This window comes from Jaculus jaculus, chromosome 5 (genome assembly GCF_020740685.1).
Source record: "Jaculus jaculus isolate mJacJac1 chromosome 5, mJacJac1.mat.Y.cur, whole genome shotgun sequence".
In the NCBI taxonomy this organism is placed as follows: domain Eukaryota; kingdom Metazoa; phylum Chordata; class Mammalia; order Rodentia; family Dipodidae; genus Jaculus; species Jaculus jaculus.
The window spans coordinates 57,883,598-57,905,926 of NC_059106.1; the positions used below are offsets into that span (position 1 = coordinate 57,883,598).

At 40.9% G+C, this 22,329-nt stretch overlaps 1 protein-coding gene across 3 annotated transcripts in view; it reads left to right on the plus strand.

Annotated features, from left to right (window-relative positions):
- Window positions 1-22,329, plus strand: part of Maco1 (macoilin 1) — a 119,224-nt gene that overhangs the window by 23,328 nt on the left and 73,567 nt on the right. Inside the window, exons 2-3 of one of the 3 annotated variants that reach the window (XM_045150159.1) lie at window positions 19,920-20,061; window positions 21,583-21,617. In XM_045150159.1, coding sequence (XP_045006094.1) covers window positions 20,036-20,061; window positions 21,583-21,617 — 61 coding nt within the window. In that variant the 5' untranslated portion in view covers window positions 19,920-20,035. Of the gene's footprint in view, window positions 1-19,919; window positions 20,062-21,490; window positions 21,618-22,329 lie in introns of those variants that run through there. The other 2 variants (XM_004657500.3, XM_045150160.1) reach the window with 2 other exon arrangements.

Consider the following 22,329-nt stretch of genomic DNA (forward strand, 5'->3'; position numbering starts at 1 on the left):
CCTGGTGCACCTATTCTGTCCCTCTCTCTTTCTCTCTCAAATAAATAAATAAAGGTGGTAAATGACTCTGATAGGAATAGAATAAAATAACTCTTATAATTAATATCTACTTTAAAAGATTTACTATTGTTAGCCAGGGATGGTTGCATATGCCTTTTATCCCAGCACTCAGGAAGCAGAGGTAGGAGGATCAATCACCATGAGTTTGAGGCTGCCCTGAGACTACATAGTGAATTCCAGGTCAGCCTAGGCTACAGAGACCCTACCTCAAAGACAAACAAACAGAAACAAAACAAAAACCCCCGAAAAGATTTACCCCTGTTAAGCCAAGTAATTGCATATTCTTTTATTTCACTCACACTCAGAATAGCAGCTTATAAGATTGTTAAAAATGTCATTGTTGGGCTGGAAAAATGGCTTGACAGTTAAGGTACTTGCCTGCAAAACCTAAGGACTCAGATTCGATTCCCTAGGGCCCACATAAATCAGATACACAAGGTGACTCATGCATCTGGAGTTCCTTTGCAGTGGCATGCCTTTAATCCCAGCATTTGGGAGGCAGAGGTAGGAGGAGCACCGTGAGTTTGAGGCCGCCCTGAGACTACATAGTGAATTCAGGTCAGCTTGGGCTAGAGCAAGACCCTACCTCAGAAACACACACACATAGAATGTGATTGTCATTGCAGCTGGGAATAGTGGCACATTCCTTTAATCCTAGCATTTAGGAAGCAGAGATAGGATCTCTGTGAGTTCAAGGTCAGCCTGGGACTACAGAGTGAGTTCCAGGTCTACCTGGACTAGAGTCGAAAAATCAAAAAGAAAAAAAAAAAAACTACCATTGATCTTTCCTTACTCCAGTAAGTATTTTTGAAAACTATCTTTTTTTGCAGTTAAGCTTTAAATTGTTTTGGCCATAGTATACGTATGTGGTGCACATGTTTATATGTTCATATGTGTGTGGATACATGTGTGTATCCAGACGAATGTGTGCATATGGAGGCCAGAGGTTATTGTCTGTATCTCCCTCTGTTGCTCTCCACTTTATTTATTTATTGGTTTTTCAGGGCAGGGTCTCACTGTAGCTCAGGCTGACCTGGAATTCACTGTAGTTTCAAGGTGTCCTCGAACTCTCGGCAATCCTCTTACCTCTCTCTGCCTCCCGGGTGCTGGGATTAAAGGCATGCACCCACCATGCCCAGCTCTTCTTTTTTAATTTACTTGAGAGAGAAAGAGGCAGGGCTGGAGAGATGGCTTAGCGGTTAAGCGCTTGCCTGTGAAGCCTAAGGACCCCATGGTTCGAGGCTCGATTCCCCAGGACCCACATTAGCTAGATGCACAAGGGAGCGCATGCATCTGGAATTTGTCTACAGTGGCTGGAAGCCCTGGCGTGCCCATTCTCTTTCTCTCTCTCTCTCTCTGCCTCTCTCTCTGTCGCTCTCAAATAAATAAATAAAAATAAACCAAAAAAATTAAAAAAAAAAGAAAGAGGCAGATAGAAAAGAATGGGTGCACCAGAGCCTCTAGCTTATTTTATTTTATTTTATTTTATTTTTTTATTTTTATTTTTATTTTTTTTTTATTTTTTTATTTTTTTTAAATTTTTATTAACATTTTCCATGATTATAAAATATATCCCATGGTAATTCCCTCCCTCCCCACCCCCACACTTTCCCGTTTGAAATTCCATTCTCAATCATATTACCTCCCCATTACAATCATTGTAATTACATATATACAATATCAACCTATTAAGTATCCTCTTCCCTTCCTTTCTCCACCCTTTATGTCTCCTTTTCAACTTACTGGCCTCTGCTACTAAGTATTTTCATTCTCACACAGAAGCCCAGTCATCTGTAGCTAGGATCCCCATATGAGGGAGAACATGTGGCGCTTGGCTTTCTGGGCCTGGGTTACCTGACTTAGTATAATACTTTCCAGGTCCATCCATTTTTCTGCAAATTTCATAACTTCATTTTTCTTTACCGCTGAGTAGAACTCCATTGTATAAATGTACCACATCTTCATAATCCACTCATCTGTTGAGGGACATCTAGGCTGGTTCCATTTCCCAGCTATTATAAATTGAGCAGCAATAAACATGGTTGAGCATGTACTTCTAAGGAAATGAGATGAGTCCTTTGGATATATGCCTAGGAGTGCTATAGCTGGGTCATATGGTAGATCAATCTCTAGCTGCTTTAGGAACCTCCACACTGTTTTCCACAATGGCTGGACCAGATTGCATTCCCACCAGCAGTGCAGAAGGGTTCCTTTTTTTCCACATCCCCGCCAACATTTATGATCATTTGTTTTCATGATGGTGGCCAATCTGACAGGAGTGAGATGGAATCTCAATGTAGTTTTAATCTGCATTTCCCTGATGACTAGTGACGTAGAACATTTTTTTAGGTGCTTATATGCCATTCGTATTTCTTCCTTTGAGAACTCTCTATTTAGCTCCTTAGCCCATTTTTTGATTGGCCTGTTTGATTCCTTATTAGTTAACTTTTTGAGTTCTTTGTATATCCTAGATATTAATCCTTTATCAGATATATAGCTGGCGAAGATTTTTTCCCATTCTGTAGGTTGCCTCTTTGCTTTTTTCACTGTGTCCTTTGCGGTGCAAAATCTTTGTAATTTCATTAGGTCCCAGTGGTTAATCTGTGGTTTTATTGCCTGAGCAATTGGGGTTGTATTTAGAAAGTCTTTGCCAAGACCAATATGTTGGAGGGTTTCCCCTACTTTTTCCTCTAGCAGTTTCAAAGTTTCCGGTCTGATGTTAAGGTCTTTAATCCATTTGGACTTAATTCTTGTGCATGGCGAGATAGAAGAATCTATTTTCATCCTTCTGCAGATATTTATCCAGTTTTCAAAACACCATTTGCTGAAGAGGCTGTCTCTTCTCCAATGAGTATTTTTGGCATTTTTATCGAATATCAGGTGGCTATAGCTACTTGGGCTTACATCTGGGTCCTCTATTCTGTTCCACTGATCTACATGTCTGTTTTTGTGCCAGTACCATGCTGTTTTTGTTACTATGGCTCTGTAGTATAGGTTAAAATCAGGTATGGTGATACCACCAGCCTCTTTTTTGTTGCTCAGTATTATTTTAGATATTCGAGGTTTTTTATGATTCCAAATGAATTTTTGGATTGTTTTTTCTATTTCCATGAAGAAAGCCTTTGGAATTTTTATAGGGATTGCATTAAATGTGTAGATTGCTTTAGGTAAGATTGCCATTTTCACGATATTGATTCTTCCAAGCCAGGAACAAGGGATGTTTCTCCACTTTCTAGTGTCTTCTGCAATTTCTCGCTTGAGTGTCTTAAAGTTCTCATTGTATAGATTCTTTACTTCCTTAGTTAGGTTTATTCCAAGGTATTTTATTTTTTTTGATGCAATTGTGAATGGGAGTGATTCTCTGATTTCATCCTCTGTGTGTTTGTTGTTCGCATATATGAAGGCTACTGATTTCTGTGTATTTATTTTGTATCCTGCTACATTGCTGTAGGTTTTGATTAGCTCTAACAGCTTGCTAGTAGAGTCTTTAGGGTCCTTTATGTATAGAATCATGTCATCTGCAAATAGTGATAACTTGATTTCTTCCTTTCCAATTTGTATCCCTTTTATGTGTGTCTCTTGCCTTATTGCTATGGCTAAGACTTCCAAAACTATATTAAATAGAAGTGGAGACAGTGGACACCCTTGTCTTGTTCCTGATTTTAGTGGAAAAGCTTCCAGTTTTTCCCCATTTAGTAATATGTTGGCTGTAGGCTTGTCATAAATAGCCTTTATTATATTGAGATATGTTCCTTCTATTCCCAGTCTCTGTAGGACTTTTATCATGAAGGGATGTTGGATTTTGTCAAATGCTTTCTCTGCATCTAATGAGATGATCATGTGGTTTTTGTCCTTCAACCCATTTATGTGATGTATTACATTTATAGATTTGCGTATGTTGAACCATCCCTGCATCTCTGGGATAAAGCCTACTTGGTCAGGGTGAATGATCTTTTTGATATACTCTTGTATTCTGTTTGCCAATATTTTGTTGAGAATTTTTGCATCTATGTTCATGAGGGAGATTGGTCTGTAATTTTCTTTTTTTGTTCTATCTTTGCCTGGTTTTGGTATCAGGGTGATGCTGGCCTCATAGAAGGAGTTTGGTAGGATTCCTTCTTTTTCTATTTCCTGGAAAAGCTTAAGAAGCAATGGTGTTAGCTCTTCCTTAAAAGTCTGGTAAAATTCAGCAGTGAATCCATCCGGGCCTGGGCTTTTTTTAGTTGGGAGATTATTGATAACTGCTCGGATCTCCATGTTTGTTATAGGTCTATTTAAGTGATTAATCTCATTTTGATTTAATTTAGGTAGGTCATATAGATCAAGGAAATCATCCATTTCTTTCAGATTTTCATACTTTGTGGAGTATATGCTTTTATAGTATGTCCCTATAATTTTTTGAATTTCTCTGGAATCTGTTGTGATGTTACCTTGTTCATCTCTGATTTTATTAATTTGTGTCTCTTCTCTCTTTCTTTTGGTCAGATTTGCTAAGGGTTTATCAATCTTGTTTATCCTTTCAAAGAACCAACTCTTTGTTTCATTAATTCTTTGGATTGTTCTTTTTGTTTCTATTTCATTAATTTCTGCCCTAATCTTTATTATTTCTTCCCGTCTACTACTTTTTGGTTTGCCTTGTTCTTCTTTTTCCAAGGCTTTAAGGCGAAGCATTAGGTCGTTTACTTGCGACCTTTCTAATTTCTTAATATAGGCACTTAAGGCTATAAATTTACCTCTTAGAACTGCCTTCATTGTGTCCCAGAGATTTTGGTATGTTGTGTTCTCATTATCATTTGACTCTATAAATTTTTTGATTTCCTTTTTGATTTCTTCATTGACCCACTCATCATTTAGTAGTGTATTGTTTAGCTTCCATGATTTTGTGTATGCTCTGTAGCCTTTCTTGCTACTGGTTTGTAGTTTAATTCCATTGTGGTCAGATAGAATGCAAGGAATTATTTCAATTTTCCTGAATTTGTTAAGATTTGCTTTGTGTCCTAATATATGGTCTATTTTAGAGAATGTTCCATGTGCTGCTGAAAAGAATGTATATTCTGCAGCCTTTGGATGAAATGTCCTGTATATATCTGTTAGGTCCATATCTTCTATGACCTCATTTAGTCCAGATGCCTCTCTGTTTATTCTTTCCCTGGATGACCTGTCAATTGATGAGAGTGGGGTGTTAAAGTCACCCACCACCACCGTGTTTGGTGTTATCTGTGACCTTAGTTCTAATAGTGTTTGTTTGACGAATTTGGGAGCCCCCATGTTAGGTGCATATATGTTTAGGATTGTAATGTCCTCCTGTTGGAGTGTGCCCTTAATCAATATAAAGTGACCTTCCTTATCTTTTTTGACTAACTTCGGACTAAAGTCCACCCTGTCTGATATTAGGATAGCAACCCCTGCTTGTTTTCTAGGCCCATTTGCTTGAAACACCGTCTTCCAACCTTTCACCCTAAGATAATGTCTATCCTTTGTAGAAAGGTGAGTTTCTTGAAGACAACAAATTGTAGGATCCTGCTTTTTAACCCAGTCTGCAAATCTATGTCTTTTCGTTGGGGCATTGAGACCGTTGATATTAAGAGATATTATTGAAAGGTGTGTATTTATGTTTGCCATTTGTGTGTGTGTGTGTGTGTTACTTGTTCTACCTGTGCTCTCTTCTGTTAACTGGTATTTGAGTATGGCTGGTTTTTTCTAGGTTCCTTATATGTGTGCTTTTCCTTTTGTTCAGCATGGAGGATTCTATCAAGTATTTTCTGTAGAGCTGGTTTTGTCTTCAGATATTCCTTTAACCTGCTTTTGTCATGGAATGTCTTTATTTCTCCATCTATTTGGATGGATAACTTTGCAGGATAAAGTAACCTTGGTTGACAGTTGTTATCTTTCAGAACTTGGAATATATCACTCCAGGCCCTTCTGGCTTTAAAAGTTTGTGTTGAATAATCTGCTGTAATCCTGATGGGCTTGCTTTTGTAGGTAACTTGATTTTTCTCTCTAACTGCTTTCAATATTTTTTCTTTGGTTTGTGTGTTTGGAAGTTTGAGTATAATGTGGCGATGAGAGTTTCTTTCTGGGTTTTGTCTGGCTGGGGTTCTAAAGGCTTCCTGTATCTGTATTGGCACCTCTTTCCCAATTTGGGGAAAATTTTCCTCTATGATTTTGTTGAAGATGCCTACTATGCCTCTGGAGTGGAATTCTTCTCCTTCTACTATGCCCTGAATTCTTATATTGGATCTTTTCATAGTGTCCCGAATATCTTGAAATTCCCACTCATACTTTTCTATAAGTTTGTCTTTCTCTTTGTTGGACTGCATTAGGTCTGCCACCTGATCTTCTAGCTTAGATATTCTGTCTTCTCCCTCATCCATCCTACTGGTGAGATTTTCTACAGAGTTTTTTATTTCATTAACTGTGTTCTTCATTGCTAGTAATTCTGACTGGTTTTTCTTTATTATTTCTATTTCTCTATTTATGTCTTGTATTGCCTTCTTTATTTCATTAAATTGGTGTCCTGCCTCTTCTTTGATTCCTTTGATTTCCTCTTTGATTTCCTCTTTGATTTCTTCTTTGATTGTTTTCATGTGTTCTTTGACCTCTTTGAACATATTTATAATTATTCTTTTGAACTCTTTCTCAGGCATTTCCTCTAACTCTTTCTCACTGGAGGACATTTCTGATGCATTAATACTTTTAGGTGGATTTATATCGTCTTGTTTTTTAGTGTTTCTTGTGTTATAATGTATATATTTTTGCATCTTGGATTAAGTGAATGCTTGGATTTTCTAGCTAGCTGTGTATTCTTAGCTGTATCAATTGATTTGGTGTAATATATTTTCAGGGTAGGACCTTAAGGTAGTGGAATAATATACTGGTAGATTCTAAAATTTAGCTAAACACTGTACCCATTCCATCAAAAACAGCCCCGAGTATGTATGCAAGAGTAGTTATTATAATGACCAGATCCTCTATCAACAAAGAGGTTTAGATTTCTGGTCTGTTGAGGTATCCAAGTCAGCTTGTGACCAAGTGAGACCCTTCCCTGGTGCAATCCCAGTTACCTTGGGTGATTGTGGTCTCAGTCAAGTTGCTGCCTGGGTCGTCGGGCTGCTGTTCTGATTTCTGGAGCTGGGCACTTGCTTTTCCTACGGGGCAAACCGAGCCGCTGCCGCCGTCTCTGCAGCTGTTGTAGGCGCCACCCCCGGAGCCCCCACCGCTGCTGAAGCTGCCGTTGCCGTGTCCACCGGTGCTGCTCCCCCGAAGTCGCTGCTGCGGGATCTGTCACCGCTGCCGCTCCTGGGTCCGCTGCTGCTGGGGCCACTGGTATCGGTGCTGGAGCCGCTGAAGTTGCTGCCAAATTCTGCTCCTGCTTGGGTCCCGCCGTCAGCCCAAGTTGGCGTGGCCGGGTCCCGGGCCGCTGCTGTGTTCGCTGGAGCTGGGTTCAGGCGGCAGGGGAGGGGAGGGAGCCGCGCTGTTCTGGTTGTATCGTTTCTCCACGTGTGCTTTTACTTCGCGGTCTGCTCCTCCCTCCGTTGCTCGCTGCCGCTCTCCCCTCACGTTTCCCGAGTTGCGGAGAGCGCGGTGTGAGGGGAAAATCCCGCACCTGGCTTGTCCTGCGGCTCGAGCCGAGGGTCCGGCGGTTTTCTGCCGCTCCGCGGTTGCGGCGGGTAGTCGAGCGGCCCGGAGCCGCTGTTCCCGCCTGTGCAGGCTCTGGATGCTCTATAACTCTTCTACTTCTCCGCTGCCGCCTCAACTTCCTATACACCTCACTTTTTAGTAAAAGTGTGTATTTTGCTGAGTTTTTTTTTGGTCTTCCCCCCCCAGGCTGTTTTGGCGTGGTACCTACGCCGCCATCTTAACCGGAAGTCCAGCTATTTTATTTTTTTAATGCATGTGCCACTTTGTGTATCTGGCTTTACATGTGTCCTGGGGAATTGAACCTGGGTGGTCTTAGGCTTTGCAGGCAAGAACTTTAACTGCTAAGCCATCTCTCCAGCCTTTTTTTCTGTAGGCTTTTTAAAAAACTTTTTTTTATTGATAACTCTCATAATTATAGACAATAAAACATGGTAATTTCCTCCCATTACCCACTTTTCCCTTCACAAATCCACTCTCCATCATATCTCCTCCCCTCTTAATTAGTCTCCCTTTTATTTTGATGTCATCATCTTTTCCTTCTATTATGAGGGTCCTGTGTAGGTAGTGTCAGGATTTGCAAGGTTATGGATATCCAGGCCATTTTGTGTCTGGAAGACTGCATTGTAAGCAGTCCTACCCTTCCTTTGGCTTTTAAAAACCAACAAACAGGGCTGGAGAGATGGCTTAGCAGTTAAGCGCTTGCCTGTGAAGCCTAAGGACCCCGGTTCGAGGCTCAGTTCCCTAGGACCCACGTTAGCCAGATGCACAAGGGGGCGCACGCATCTGGAGTTCGTTTGCAGTGGCTGGAGGCCCTGGCACGCCCATTCTCTCGCTCTATCTGCCTTTTTCTCTGTCTATTTCTCTCAAATAAATAAATAAAAAAAGTAAACAAAAAAAATTTAGAAAAAACCAATAAACAAACAGCCAAAAACCCAAAAACAAGGTAGGCTGTCACTCTAGCCCAGGTTCACCTAGAATTCACTGTGTAGTCTCAGGTTGGCCTGTATTTCATAGTGATTCTTCTACCTCTGTCTTGGGAGAACTGGGATTAAAGGAGTGCATGCACTAGGGCCAGGTGTGGTGGCACATTCCTTTAATCCTAGCACTTGTGAGGCATTGATAGAAGGATTGCTATGAGTCTGAGGCCACTTTGAAACTACATAATGAATTTCAGGTTAGCCTAGGCTTGAGTAAGACCCTACCAAAAAAAGAAAAATAAAGTCATGTACTACCACATCCAGCATATTTCCCTAACGCTTTAACTTTTGTGTATGTGGTGTGTGTGTGCGTGTGTGTGTGGATGGGCATGCTTGTGAAGGCCAGAGGAGGCAGTACCCTTCTCTGTCACTCTTACACCTTATTTTCATGAGACAGAGTCCCTCATTGTACCTAGAGCTCCTTGTTTTTCTTTCCTTTTTTGTTTTTCAGTTTTATTTGCAAGCAGTGTATGTGTGTATTTGTGTGAGAGAGAGAGAGACAGACAGACGGAGGGGCAGAGAATGAGTACACTAGGCCCTCTTGCCACTGCACACAAACTTCATATTCGCTTTGTGCATCTGGCTTTACAGTGGTACCGGGGAATCAAACTCTGCTCATCAGGCTTTGCACACCTTTCTAGCTCCCCCGTTTTTTATTAGACTGGCTGACCAGGGAGCCTCAGCTATCCTGTCTCCACTCTTTTTACCTGGGGGCTGGGGATTGAATGCAGGCTCTCATGCTTGTGTAGCAAGTGTTCTATTATATCTCCCCAGACCCTTCAAATAAATATTTTGAAATGCCTTTGGAATACCATCCCTTTGAATTTGACAAAGTCTCAGAACCTTTACAATATGGAAGGGGAATGATTAATCAGGGTTCTCTTTTTCATGCACTGATGTAGTCATTTTAGATTACTTGCCTTTTCACGTCTGTATATGTACCAATAGAAGGACGAGTGATCTGCAGATGAAGGGTCAGTAATCAATGCTGAATCAGGCAGCTTTCTTAAATTTTCCCTAAAACTCTGAAGCGACTCAATAGAGTCCAAGATTATGTCTTAGGAAAAAAATCAGCTTTGTTAATTTTGATTTTAAAGGCAACTCACCTGAAAGGAACCTGAGGAAATGCCTAGGGGATGGCATATGTCTGTGAAAGATGAACTTTGCTTAGGTAAACTAGTTAACAAGGAATATCAAAGGTCTAACAGAGTTGGCTTAGTGGTGAAGATGCCTGCCTGCAAAGCTTAAGGACCCAGGTTCAATTCCCCAGAGCCCACATAAACCAGACACAAGATGACACATGTGCACACAGTCATCACACATGCACACAAGTTGGCACATGTATCTGGAGTTCAGTTGCAGTGGCTAGCTAGCTCAGGAATGCCAACTTTCTAACCCTCTCTTCATTAAAAAAAAATTTTGTAAAAAGGAAACCCCCAATTTGAAGTTACAGAATTAAAAAAGAAAAGCTACTAACAAAGATTACCATTTTTGTATCATTTTAGGTTTAATTGATTGAGGTGCTACAAGCTATTTTACAGGCTGCTATTTTTTAAGGATAATGAGTGTTTTCAGCTAGGCTGGAATTATGCTGTATCTTTGTTGTCTTTCAGGCAGAGAGTAGTTGGTAGCACTGTTTTTTTTTTTTTTTTTTTTTTTACTTGGGACTGATAATGATGAGACATGGTAAGGTATCCATCATACCTCATGTAGTAGCAGTCCAGAGACAGCTCGAAAAAGGATGAACCTCTTAGGCTGGGGATGTAACTCTTTTGGTAGATTACTTGTCTAAGCATGTATGAAGCCCTGGGTTCAATTCCCACTTGTAAACCCCAGCACTCAGGAAGTAGACACAGGAGGATCAGAAGTTCAAGGACATCTTTGGTACATAGTGGCCAGGAAAGGTAGAATCTAGAATAAAATACATTTTTTTTTTTTTTGAGGTAGGGTCTCTAGCTCAGGCTGACCTGGAATTCACTGTGTAGTCTCAGGTTGGCCTCGAATTTATGGAGATCCTCCTATTTCTGCTTCACGAGTACTGGGATTAAAGCTGTGTTTCACCATTTCCAAATTGTCATTTGGTAGATGATTAAATAAGAAGAAAATATTTAAGGATGAGAGTAAAGTTATCCCAAAAGAAATTATACATTTTCATGCCTTTGATGTTTCTCTGTGTGTGTGTGTGTGAGAGAGAGAGAGAGGGAGGAAGAGATATGCTGGGTATGGAGCCCAGGGTAGGTATTGAGCTCCACCTCCAAGCATCTACTTGGCCCCATGCCATCTATTTTTATTTGTTTAGAGAGAGAGAGAGAGAGAGAGAAAGAGAACTGGTGCACCAGGGCCTACCTTAGCCACTGCAGTTGAACTCTAGACATTTGTGTCATCTAGTGGGAATGTGTGACCTTGCATTGCCTCACCTTTTGTGCATCTTCTTTACATGGGATCTGGAGAGAGAGTGAACATGAGTCCTTAGGCTTTGCAGGCAAGCGCCTTAACCACTACCATCTCTCCAGCCCCCATGCCATTTTTAAAAATTATTTATTTATTTATTTGAGAGTGACAGACACAGAGAGAAAGACAGATAGAGAGAGAGAGAGAATGGGCGTGCCAGGGCTTCCAGCCTCTGCAAACGAACTCCAGATGCATGCGCCCCCTTGTGCATCTGGCTAACGTGGGACCTGGGGAACCGAGCCTCGAACCGGGGTCCTTAGGCTTCACAGGCAAGCGCTTAACCACTAAGCCATCTCTCCAGCACCCCCCCATGCCATTTTTAAAATGGCATTAAAATTTGGCCAAGAAGCCATATAAAATTATATTTTTTAATATTTTTTAAATTTTTATTTATTTCTTTGAGAGTGACAGGCAGAGTGAGGAAGAGGCAGATAGAGGGAGAGAGAATAGGCGTACCAGGGCCTCCAGCCACTGCAAATGAACTCCAGATGCGTGCACCCCCTTGTGCATCTGGCTAACGTGGGTCCTGGAGAATCAAGCCTCAAACCAGGGCCCTTAGGCTTCACAGGCAAGCGCTTGACCACTAAGCCATCTCTCCAGCCCCATATAAATTATATATATCCTCTTCCACAATAGGCCCTGAGTCTTGGAAGGTGTGATAGAGATATTGCAGTACTGAGCACTCATCTGTCACTTCTCAGCACCATGGTGCCTTCTGATTCATCCCAAGGTCACTGCCATCTGAAAAGAGAAGCTTCTTTACCAAAAGAGAGAGTAGCATTAATATGTGGGTATGAACATTAAGAAAAGTGCAGTTTGGAAGAGAAGTGCAGTTTGGTGAGCATAGTATATACATTTAGCCAGATAGCAGCAGACATTATACCCCTAGGGCTCATGACTACCCCTGTTGTAGGTTTTCAGTATCAGGTATGTATTCCCTCCCATGGAGCAGTCCTCCAGTCCAATTAGAGGACAGTTGGTTTCCCCCGTACCAGACGTGCCACTGTTGGACCTGTTGACTCATTTGGCCTGGCTGGCCAAATGTAAGGCTTGCAGTGTCCACTGTTGAGTATCTTCTCTGGTGATTTCTCTGTCTTCCATTCAACTGCATGCAGTGTGGCTTTTTCCAGCTTTCTGTCAGCTGGTCTACATGGAGGAGATTTTCAGCTTAGTTCCAGCAGGATTTCTCAGTGTCCTTGCAGCCCAAGTATGTGGAGTCTTCAGTAATAGGGTCTCACCATCTATTCCTGGTGGGAAACCAAGGGCCTTGGCAATGGCCTGTAATGTTTTGTGGGCATCAGGGACCTCCCTGGCCAACAGCTCACTGGAAGGTATCCCATCCCTGGTACTGAAAATTTTCTACTAACAATCTATAGCTCCTGAGTGTTCCATTATCCAAAAAAGTAGGTTTCCATATGACTTGTTCATAACCTCTTAGATTTTGAATAGCCCTCCCTTTACCTTTCCTTCACTCAATCTCTTCCTCTGACCTCACTTAGGCCTTTTCACCCCCATTAATCTGTTTTTCTACTTACATATATACAATACCATCCTATTAAGTTCCTCCCCCCAACCCCCTGTCTTTCTATTCCCTTTATATCTCCAATCTAGTTTACTGGCCTCTGTTACTGAGTTTTCTTCTTACGTAGAAGTCCAGTCATTTGTAGCTAGGATCCACATATGACAGAGAGCATGTAATGTTTGGCTTTCTGGGCCTGGGTTACCTCACTAAGTATAATCCTTTCTAGATCCACCCATTTTTCTGCAAATTTCATAACTTCATTTTTCTTTACCACTGAGTAGAACTCCATTGTGTAAATGTGCCACATCTTCCTTATCTACTCATCAGTTAAGGGACATCTAGGCTGGTTCCATTTCCCAGCTATTGTGAATAGAGTGGCAATAAACATGGTTGAGCAAGTATATCTAAGGTAGTGAGACAGTCCTTAGGATATATGCCTAGGGGTGTTATAGCTGGGTCATATGGTACATCTATTTTTAACTGTCTCAGGACCCTCCACATTGATTTCCACAATGGCTGGACCACATTGCATTCCTACCAACAGTGTTAGAAGGGTTCCTCTTTTTCCGCATCCTCACCAGCATTTATGGTCATTTGTTTTCATGATGGCAGCCAATATGACAGGAGTGAGATGGAATCTCAGCATAGTTTTAATCTGCATTTCCCTGACGACTAGGGATGTTGAACATTTTTTTAGATGTTTATATGCCATCTGTGTTTATTCTTTTGAGAATAACTCTCTAGTTCCGTAGCCCGTTTTTAATTGGGTTGTTTGATTTCTTATTATGTAATGTTTTGAGTTCTTGTATATCCTAGATATTAATCCTCTTATCAGATGTATAGCTGGCATTTTCTCCCATTCTGTAGGTTGCCTCTTTGCTCTCTTCACAGTGTCCTTTGCTGTACAAAAGCTTTGTAATTTCATGAGGACCCAGCAGTTAGTCTGTGGTTTTATTTCCTGAGAAATTGGGGTTATATTCAGAAAGTCTTTGCCAATACCAATATGTTGAAGGGTTTCCCCTACTTTTTCTTCTAGCAGTTTCAGAGTTTCAGGTATGATATTAAGGTCTTTCATCCATTTTGACTTAATTCTTGTGCATGTAGAGAGAGAAGGATCTATTTTCATCCTTCTACCCAGTTTTCCAAGCACCATTTGCTAAAGAGGCTGTCTTTTCTCCAATGAGTATTTTTGGTATTTTTGTTGGAGATAAGGTGGCTCTAGCTACCTTTGGATCCTCTATTCTGTTCCATTGATCAACATGTCTATTTTTGTGCCAGTACCATGTTGTTTTTTGTTACTATGGTCTGTAATATAGGTTAAAATCATGTGTGGCAATACCACCAAACCTTATTTTTGTTGTTCAAAATTGTTTTAGATATTCGAGGTTTCCAGCTTGTATTTTTCAATACTTTATTTGCAAGCAGACAGAGAGAGAGAAAGAAAGAAAGAGTGGGATGGGCACAGTGGTGCATGCCTGTAGTCCCAGCTACTTGGGAGGCAGAGGTAGGAGGATTGCTTGAGTTCAGGAGTTCTTGGTTATAGTGAGCTATACCAGTTGAGTGTCTGCACTAAGTGTGGTGTCAGTATAGTGATCTTCCAGGAGCAAGAGACCACTAAGTTGTCTAAAGAGGGGTGAACTGCCCCAGGTCAGAAATGGAGCAGATCAGAAAAAAGAATGGGCACACCAGAGTTTCTAGCCACGGCAGACAAACTCTAGATACATGTGCCACTTTCTGCATCTGGCTCTATGTGGGTACTGGGAAATTAAACTCTAGTTTTTAGGTTTTGTACGAAAGGCCTTAATGAGTGAGCCATCTCTCTAGTGTCCCACCCTTTTTCCTCTCTCTGTCTTTCCCTTCCCCACTTTCTAACACACACATAAATAACATTTTTAAAAATTTTGATGTAGCTAGGCATGGTAGTGTATGCCTTTAATCCTGGTATTTAGGAGGCTGAGATAAGAGGATACCCATGCTTTTCAGGTCTGCCTGGGCTAGAGTGAGACTCTACCTCAAATAAATAAATAAATAAAAATATAAACAAAACAAAATCTTGGTTTTGTTGGTGCTTATTTATTCAGATAGATAATTTAATCACACCAGTATTGGAATGCTTACATTGCAAAAAATTGTAAAATACCGTGCAAAGCTCTTGGCCAAACCAAATTGAATTCTGGGTGTTTCCAAACTATGTATCTTTTAAATGATGGTGATTAGAAGACAAATTGCCTTCTCTTCTGTTTCTGCATTTAGAGTTTTATTTCTACCATTTAGCCTCTGAAAATAGCATCCCACCCTGAATAATCTTGAGGGAATTATAATTCAAAAGGCAAATAGGACTGGAGCGATTGCTCAGAGTTTAAGGCACTTGCTTGCAGAGCCTCATGACTGGTGTGCAATTCTCTAGCAGCCATGTGGAGCCAGATAGACAGAATGGGGCATGCATTTTCAAAGGCTAAAGGCACTAGTGTGTCCATTTCCTCCTCCCCCAGTCTTTGTTTCTGCTTGCAAATAATAATAATAATAATAATAATAATAATAATAATAATAATAATGGGCAAATAGTGTATTATACCTATTAAGACAAAGTAGCTTTGATCTTAGGGATAAGATCAGAAGAGCTCTGGTGCCTCAGGACTCACTGAGAAACCTTTGCTACAGTATTGTTACTATGTTGATTGTTTTCAGAGTTGACATAAATACCTGCTTTTATTTGGAAATATATGCTGCTGCTTTTGTTCTAGTGGTTATCTTCCTACTTGAACCTTTTAACCATAGACAATTTTTTTTTTTTTGGTTTGTTTTTCGAGATAGGGTCTCCCTCTAGGCTGACATCAAACTTCCAGCAACCCTCCAACTTCAGCCCCCTGAATGCCAGGCTTAAAGGCATGTTCCTTCACCTCACCTGGCAGAGAGAGATTGTGGGGGGGGGGGATGGAAAAAAGGGAAGAAGAGGGAAAGAGAGAGGGAGAAGTGGGGAGAGAATGAACATAAATGAGTGCACCAGGGCCTGTAACCACTGCGAGTTAATTCTAGACACTTGCTCCACTTTGTGCAGCTGGCTTTACATGGGTACTAGGGAATCGAACTCTGATCATTAGGCTTTATGGGAAGCAAGTGCCTTAACCACTGAGCCATATCTCTAGCCCTTAGATCTGTTTTTAACTTGACTTATGTGATTGTCATGGTTTTATTATTCGAAGCTTTATTAAGGTATATTGATTTACTGTGAATTGCATGAATTTAAGTTGTTCTGAGAGGACCCACTAACAACCACAACCAATACGAAGAACATATCTACTAACCCTAGAAGTCTCTTTCTTCCACTTTTCATTCTCCTTCAGTCCCAAGCAAACGTTGATCTGCATTCTCTCTTTAGATTAGTTAGTACTAAAGTCAGTAAAGCTTCAGTTTTATTTGCTTCATATCATATATTAATATGTTTTTGTCCAGCTGCTTTTGGGATAATTTTGAGTTTTTTCCATGTGGCCTATATCAGTATGTAATGGGGTGCTAAGGGTCCAGGAAAGTCCTTGAACCCCAAACCCTAGATTCGTTTCTAATTTTAGGCAAAGAATTGAATAAAAAAGAACATGGAGAAGAATAATTACTAAACTACTATATTTATTGAGGGAAGTAGAGCCAAGAAAGGCATCCACGTGGCTAGAGTTCCCACATGGAGGGCCTGGGGGAAAAAGCATAAAAGGAAAAGAGAAAAGAAAATTCAAGGAGCTCCTGCCAAATGGGGAGTCTAAAGGGATAAAGAACCCATGCCCAGAGTAAGGGCTAGGGAGCTCTCTTGGCTGGGCCTGGGCTAGGGCCTAGGCCAAGCCAGCCCAGGCCCAGCAGAGGGAAAAATTCACCCACTGCTGGAAATTCCTAAGTGATCAGAGAGTTAGTTTGCCTTCCCCTTGCCAAGGTATTTATGACCTTATGAGGGTGGGCTGTCTTCTGGCTCAGGAGAACCAGTGGACCAGCGGGTTGCTTAGGCTAGGGGCTGTCTCAGAAAGAGGTTAGCCATGGCAGCAAGTTCCGGGGTCTGAACTTGACCAACCACAATGTTTAAATCCTATGAAAGACCTCCCTCCTAAGAGGGGTCCTTACTGTGGAAAAACAGTTCTATGGAACTAGGCAAGAGAGATAAGAAGTCAGAGCATCTTGGATTTCTAGGAAGTGCAAACTTTGCTGCCCTTTTTACCTTCAAGGTCAAATTACCCTAACTCTGCCCCCCTCAAGTAGTTTCTTCCCTTTTAATGCTACATAGTATTACTCTGTGTAGATATACTAAAATCTGTATATGCTTTCACATATCATGTACCTTTGATATGTATGCCACTAGCTGCAGTCTTCAAAATGGCTGGGGGGGCTGGAGAGCTAGCTCAGAGGCTAAAGGGGCTGGCTTGTAAAGCCTGATGACCAGGGTTTGATTTCTCTAGTATCCATGAAAAGCCAGATGAACAAAGTAGTGCATATGTCTGGAATTGTTAGCAGTGGCAAGAGGCCCTGGTGCTCTTATTCTCATCTTATTTTCTCTTTCTCTTGCTCTCCTTTCAAATAAATAAATAAACTTTTTGAAAAAAAAAATTAGTAGCTGGGTGTGGTGGCACATACCTTTAATCCCAGTACTTGGGTGGCTGTAGTAGGAGGATCGCTGTGAGTTCGAGGCCAGCCTAAGACTACCTAGTGAATTCCAGGTAAGCTTGGGTTACAAAAACAAACAACAAAAACCAAAAAAAGTTGGTGGTAATAGTTTCATGTAAGTCTTGAGTGATGCCTTGGACATGCATGTCTGAGTCACGAGGCTGGTGTATGTTTAACTCTTAAGAAACTGGAAAGTCATGGTTATACTGTCGTCATTGGTTACCCTATCATTAGTTTATGCCCCCACCCTACCTCCCCCACAGTGTGGAAGTCCTGCTGCTTTACATTTTCACTAGCACTCATTAATTTTTTAACTATTTTTTTAATTTTTTATTTAGGGGGAGAGAGAGAATGGGCATGCCAGGGCCTCCAGCCACTGCAAATGAACTCCAGATGCATGTGCCACCTTGTGTATATGGCTTACATGGGTCCTGGGGAATTGAACCTGGGGATCTGGAGAGTAGAATGTGGGTCCTTTGGTTTTGCAGGCAAGCACCTTAACCACTAAGCCATCTCTTCAGCCTTAAATTTATTTTTTTTTTTAGTACAAGGTCTCTTTATGTAGCACAGGCTAGGTTGGAACTTGCTGTGTTGCTTGGGCTGGTCTCAAACCCTCAGTATTTTTGCTTCAGTTTTCCCTGTGCTTTGATATGGGTATGTGCCTCCAAATATGATTTAGAAAATATTTTTTAGGGCTGGAGAGATGGGTTGGTGGTTAAGGTACTTGCCTGCAAAACCAAAGGACCCATATTCTACTCTCCAGATCCATGTGAGCCAGATGTACCAGGTGACAATGTGTGCAGGGTCGCACATGAGCATAAGATGGCACACATATCTGGAGTTCGATTGCAGTGGCTGGAGGCCCTGGTGTGCCCATTCTCTCTCTCGTTCCCATAAACAAAAATTATAAAAAAGAAAATGTTTAAAAACATATTTTATTTATAATTAGAGATAGAAGAGAGAGAGAATGGGCATGCCAGGGCCTTTTGCTGCTGTAAACAGACTCTAATGCATGCACCACTTTGTGTATCTGGCTTTTACGTAGGTACTAGGGAATCTAACTTGGAACATTAGACTTTGCAGGCAAGTGCCTTAACTGCTGAGCCATCTCTCCAGTCCCAAGAAAATATTTATTAAAGGGCGAGAGAAAGAGGCAGATAGAGAATGTGAACGTCAGGGTCTCCTGCCACTGCTAATGAACTCCAGATTCATGTACCACTTTGCTCAGCTGGTTTATGTGTGTTCTGGGGAATTGAACCTGGGTCCTTTGGCTTTGCAGGCAGGCACCTTAACTGCTAAGCAATCACTTCAGCCCAAGAAAATCCCTTTAGCATCCCCCCCCCTTTTAATTTGAGACAGAGACAGAGAGAAAGAGAGAGGGAGAGAGGATGAGTGAATGAGAATGAATGGGCATGCCAGGGCCTCTAGCCACTGCACATGAACTCCAAATGCATGCATCACCTTGTGCATCTGGCTTAATGTGGGAACTGGGGAATTGAACCAGGATCCTTAGGCTTTGCAGACAAGCTCCTTAACCTCTAAGCCATCTCTCTAGCCCCCAAGAACTCTCTCTTTTTTTTTTTTTTTGTTTTTTTTTTGTTTTTTTGAGGTAGGGTCTCACTCTGGTCCAGGCTGACCTGGAATTAACTCTGTAGTCTCAGGGTGGCCTTGAACTCACGGCGATCCTCCTACCTCTGCCTCCCAAGTGCTGGGATTAAAGGCGTGCGCCACCACGCCCGGAAGAACTCTCTTTTTAATACTTAAATTTGGCCTACCCTGTGGAAGTTTATTGATAGATAAGAGCTAAAGGTCTTTATCATTTATTATGTAACAAATGAAGTAGAAAATGATTTTGAGATTTTGTGAAAAAATAATTCAGTATCTATATACTTACCTTATTTTGAGCTTAGTGCAGTGGTTACATATGTGTGCTAACTGGTTTGTTAAATTATCTGTTTAACAAATCAGAGGGAACCTGGGAACACAAATTTATAGTCAAAACAAGCCTGATGCTTAAAGTCATTTCATTTACTATTTTTTGTGCCCTCAGTCTTTGGTAGTGATGGGCATCTGCTCCTTAAGTTAATTTTGACTATTCTGGGAAGTTATTTATATTTTGTTTGATCATTGCAGATGAATGCTATGTAAAGGCCAGAGGAGTGGGGTGGGGGGGGAGGGAGAAGGACATGATTCTTGAAGCACGTTGGGTGTGTGTCAAGAATTTCAAAGACTCTTGAGCAGATGTAGAGGGGTGGGGGAAGCAGCACATTTGAAGCCTTTCAACCATGACATTTTCTTCTAATGGAGAACAGCTTGGAAGCTATAATTTGGAGAGTGTTGCACTATTTTAAAGGCAGACACTTAGCACATTTTTAAAATAGTGGCGAGATTTAAGTGTTTCCTCCATCTTAAATGGAATTCGGCACTTTTAGTCGTTAGTTATGAGTTTCTGAGAGAAACCAGAGCTTGTTACAATCTACATGAGTTATAGCAGCATCTCGTTGTGCTTTACTGCCATTGTGTCCGTGGTAAGTGAATTATTTTTGGCTATTTTAAACAGAAGCAGTGCATTTCCTGTTCCTAGTTCTTCACAAATGACCTTAATTCTTTATTTTTATATTTTGCAGTACATTTCTATACCTGAAATTCCTGGTAGTGTGGGCACTTGTCCTTCTGGCCGACTTTGTCCTGGAATTTAGATTTGAATACCTGTGGCCATTCTGGCTTTTCATCCGAAGCGTCTATGATTCCTTCAGATACCAGGGACTGGTATGTTTCTAATATCTGTTCTCCCACCATGAGGGACTTACCATTCTAAGAAAATTTCCAGTAGCAATAGTGATCTGTTTCATGTGGATTTTATTAGCAATACTTAGGTGACTGTGTTGGGATGAGATAATTGGGTTTCTGGACTGAAATGGGCCTCAGACTATTAGCTAAACCTATTGGCAGGACCATTTTATTTTCTCTTTCATGCCAGTGGTAAGAAGGGATGGGTGGAGGTGCAAAAGGGAGATAATGAGGGGAAGCAGTAACTGCCCAGTCTTACTCTCAGGTGCTCTGGAGTCCCTGTCACTGGTGAGCAGTTGAATTCAAGCTAGAGCAGTGGTTCTCAAGCTCTGTTCTCAGGACTCCTTTAAACTCTTAAAAGTTACTGAAGACTCCAAAGAGTTTCTGTTAAGGTGTGTTATACCTATCAGTTTAAATTCATGATTCACCTATGGTTTAACAGTAGTAATTTGTTACTACAAATTACACTTTAAAATAAAAGTAACTATTAAAAAAAAACAAACAGAAAATGGCTCCATTAGAAAGATTGTCTAATGTTTGGCCTGATAGATTATAGCTAGAGTTTTATATCTGTTTCTCAACTCAGTCTACACTATCACATGCAATTTTGGAAAATTCCACTATACTCATCAGTGAATGAGTATGCAAAAGATAGACAGCATGTTGTTATTATGAAACAAATTTTGATCTTTAAGACCCCAAAAGTAGGATCTCAGAGACTCTTCAGGAATCCCCACAGTTTTCACACTACTGGGTTAGAGCAAGGGCACTGGCCTGGGCTTGTTCTTTTGGCTTGTGTGTTCTGTTGTGTTTCATAGCCACACCTTAAAGCTAATGCTCCAACCTAAGCCTGGCTCTTTGGTCAGAGCAAATCCATGCATTCAGAAGATGGCTTCAAGCTTCTATCTGATTAGTAACGGATATTGGTGTCCAGCGGAAGGCAGCATTATTAAATTACTACCATCAGCATATTTCTTGCTAATATTTTGGTTCATCTGCATTAAAACAAGCCTCTCTTTTAAGACTGAAACGATTTAGAAAAGGCTTGTGGGGAGAAAGGAGGCTTTTCCATGTTCACATTCACATTCACTCAGGCAACCTGCCTATGGGATTTCAGTGAGCTTACTGTGGTCCAGTTTAGTTTGCTCTAGTCCAGTTCATCTTCATGATTTAAGGACCATTAGTAATACTCATCCTTAATACAGTGTTAGCCAGGCCTTTTAGTGTATGTGCTATAGGATCAAACACATGACCACTGCATTTTATATGGTATATTGTAAATGTTTAAAATTTCATCTTGTTAACTTGGTCTGTGTTCAATACTTTTGTCCGACAATCTTTTAATGACCTGTATTTAAAAACAACATGTTCTAAGATGTTTTTTTAACTTGTCTTGTTTTCTCTTTAGGCCTTCTCAGTATTTTTTGTTTGTGTAGCATTCACATCAAATATAATATGTCTGCTCTTCATTCCCATACAATGGCTTTTTTTTGCTGCTAGCACATACGTATGGGTTCAATATGTATGGCACACAGGTAAGTGTTAATGATTGGTTGGACAGAAACCTTAGATTTGTGTTTTCAAAATACGGTGAATTCTTTGAATAAGTTATTTAGAGCTGAGTTTATGTGTATATCTTATTTATTTATTTATTTTGGCTTTCCGAGGTAGGGTCTCACTCTAGCCCAGGCTGACCTGGAATTCACTATGGAGTCTCAGGGTGGCCTTGAACTCACAGTGATCCTTCCTACCTCTGCTTCCCAAGTGCTGGGATTAAAGATGTGCGCCACCACACCTGGCTATGTGGATGTTTTAAAGTTGCCTTTCTCTAATAGGTTGTAACATACATATATATAGGTTGTAATATACTTTTTTTTTTTTTTTTGGTGATTTGAGACAGTCTCAATATTTAATCTTGGCTGGTCTAAAACTCACAATGTAGATAGACCAGGCTGGTATTGAACTTGCACCAATTTCCTGACTCTGCCCTCCTGAGTGCTAAGATGGCAAGTGTGTGGCATTATGCCAACTTTTATACATAGATTTTTTTTTCATTAATTATTTAAGGAAGGGAAGGAGGAAGGGGAGACAGAGCATGAGAGAGAGCATACACACTAGGGCTTCTTGTCATTGCAAATGAGCAACAGACGCATGTGCTACTTGTACATCTGGTTTTATGTGGTTACTGGGGTATTGAACCCAGGTCTTTAGGCTTTGAAGGCAAGCACCTTAACAGTTGAGCCATTT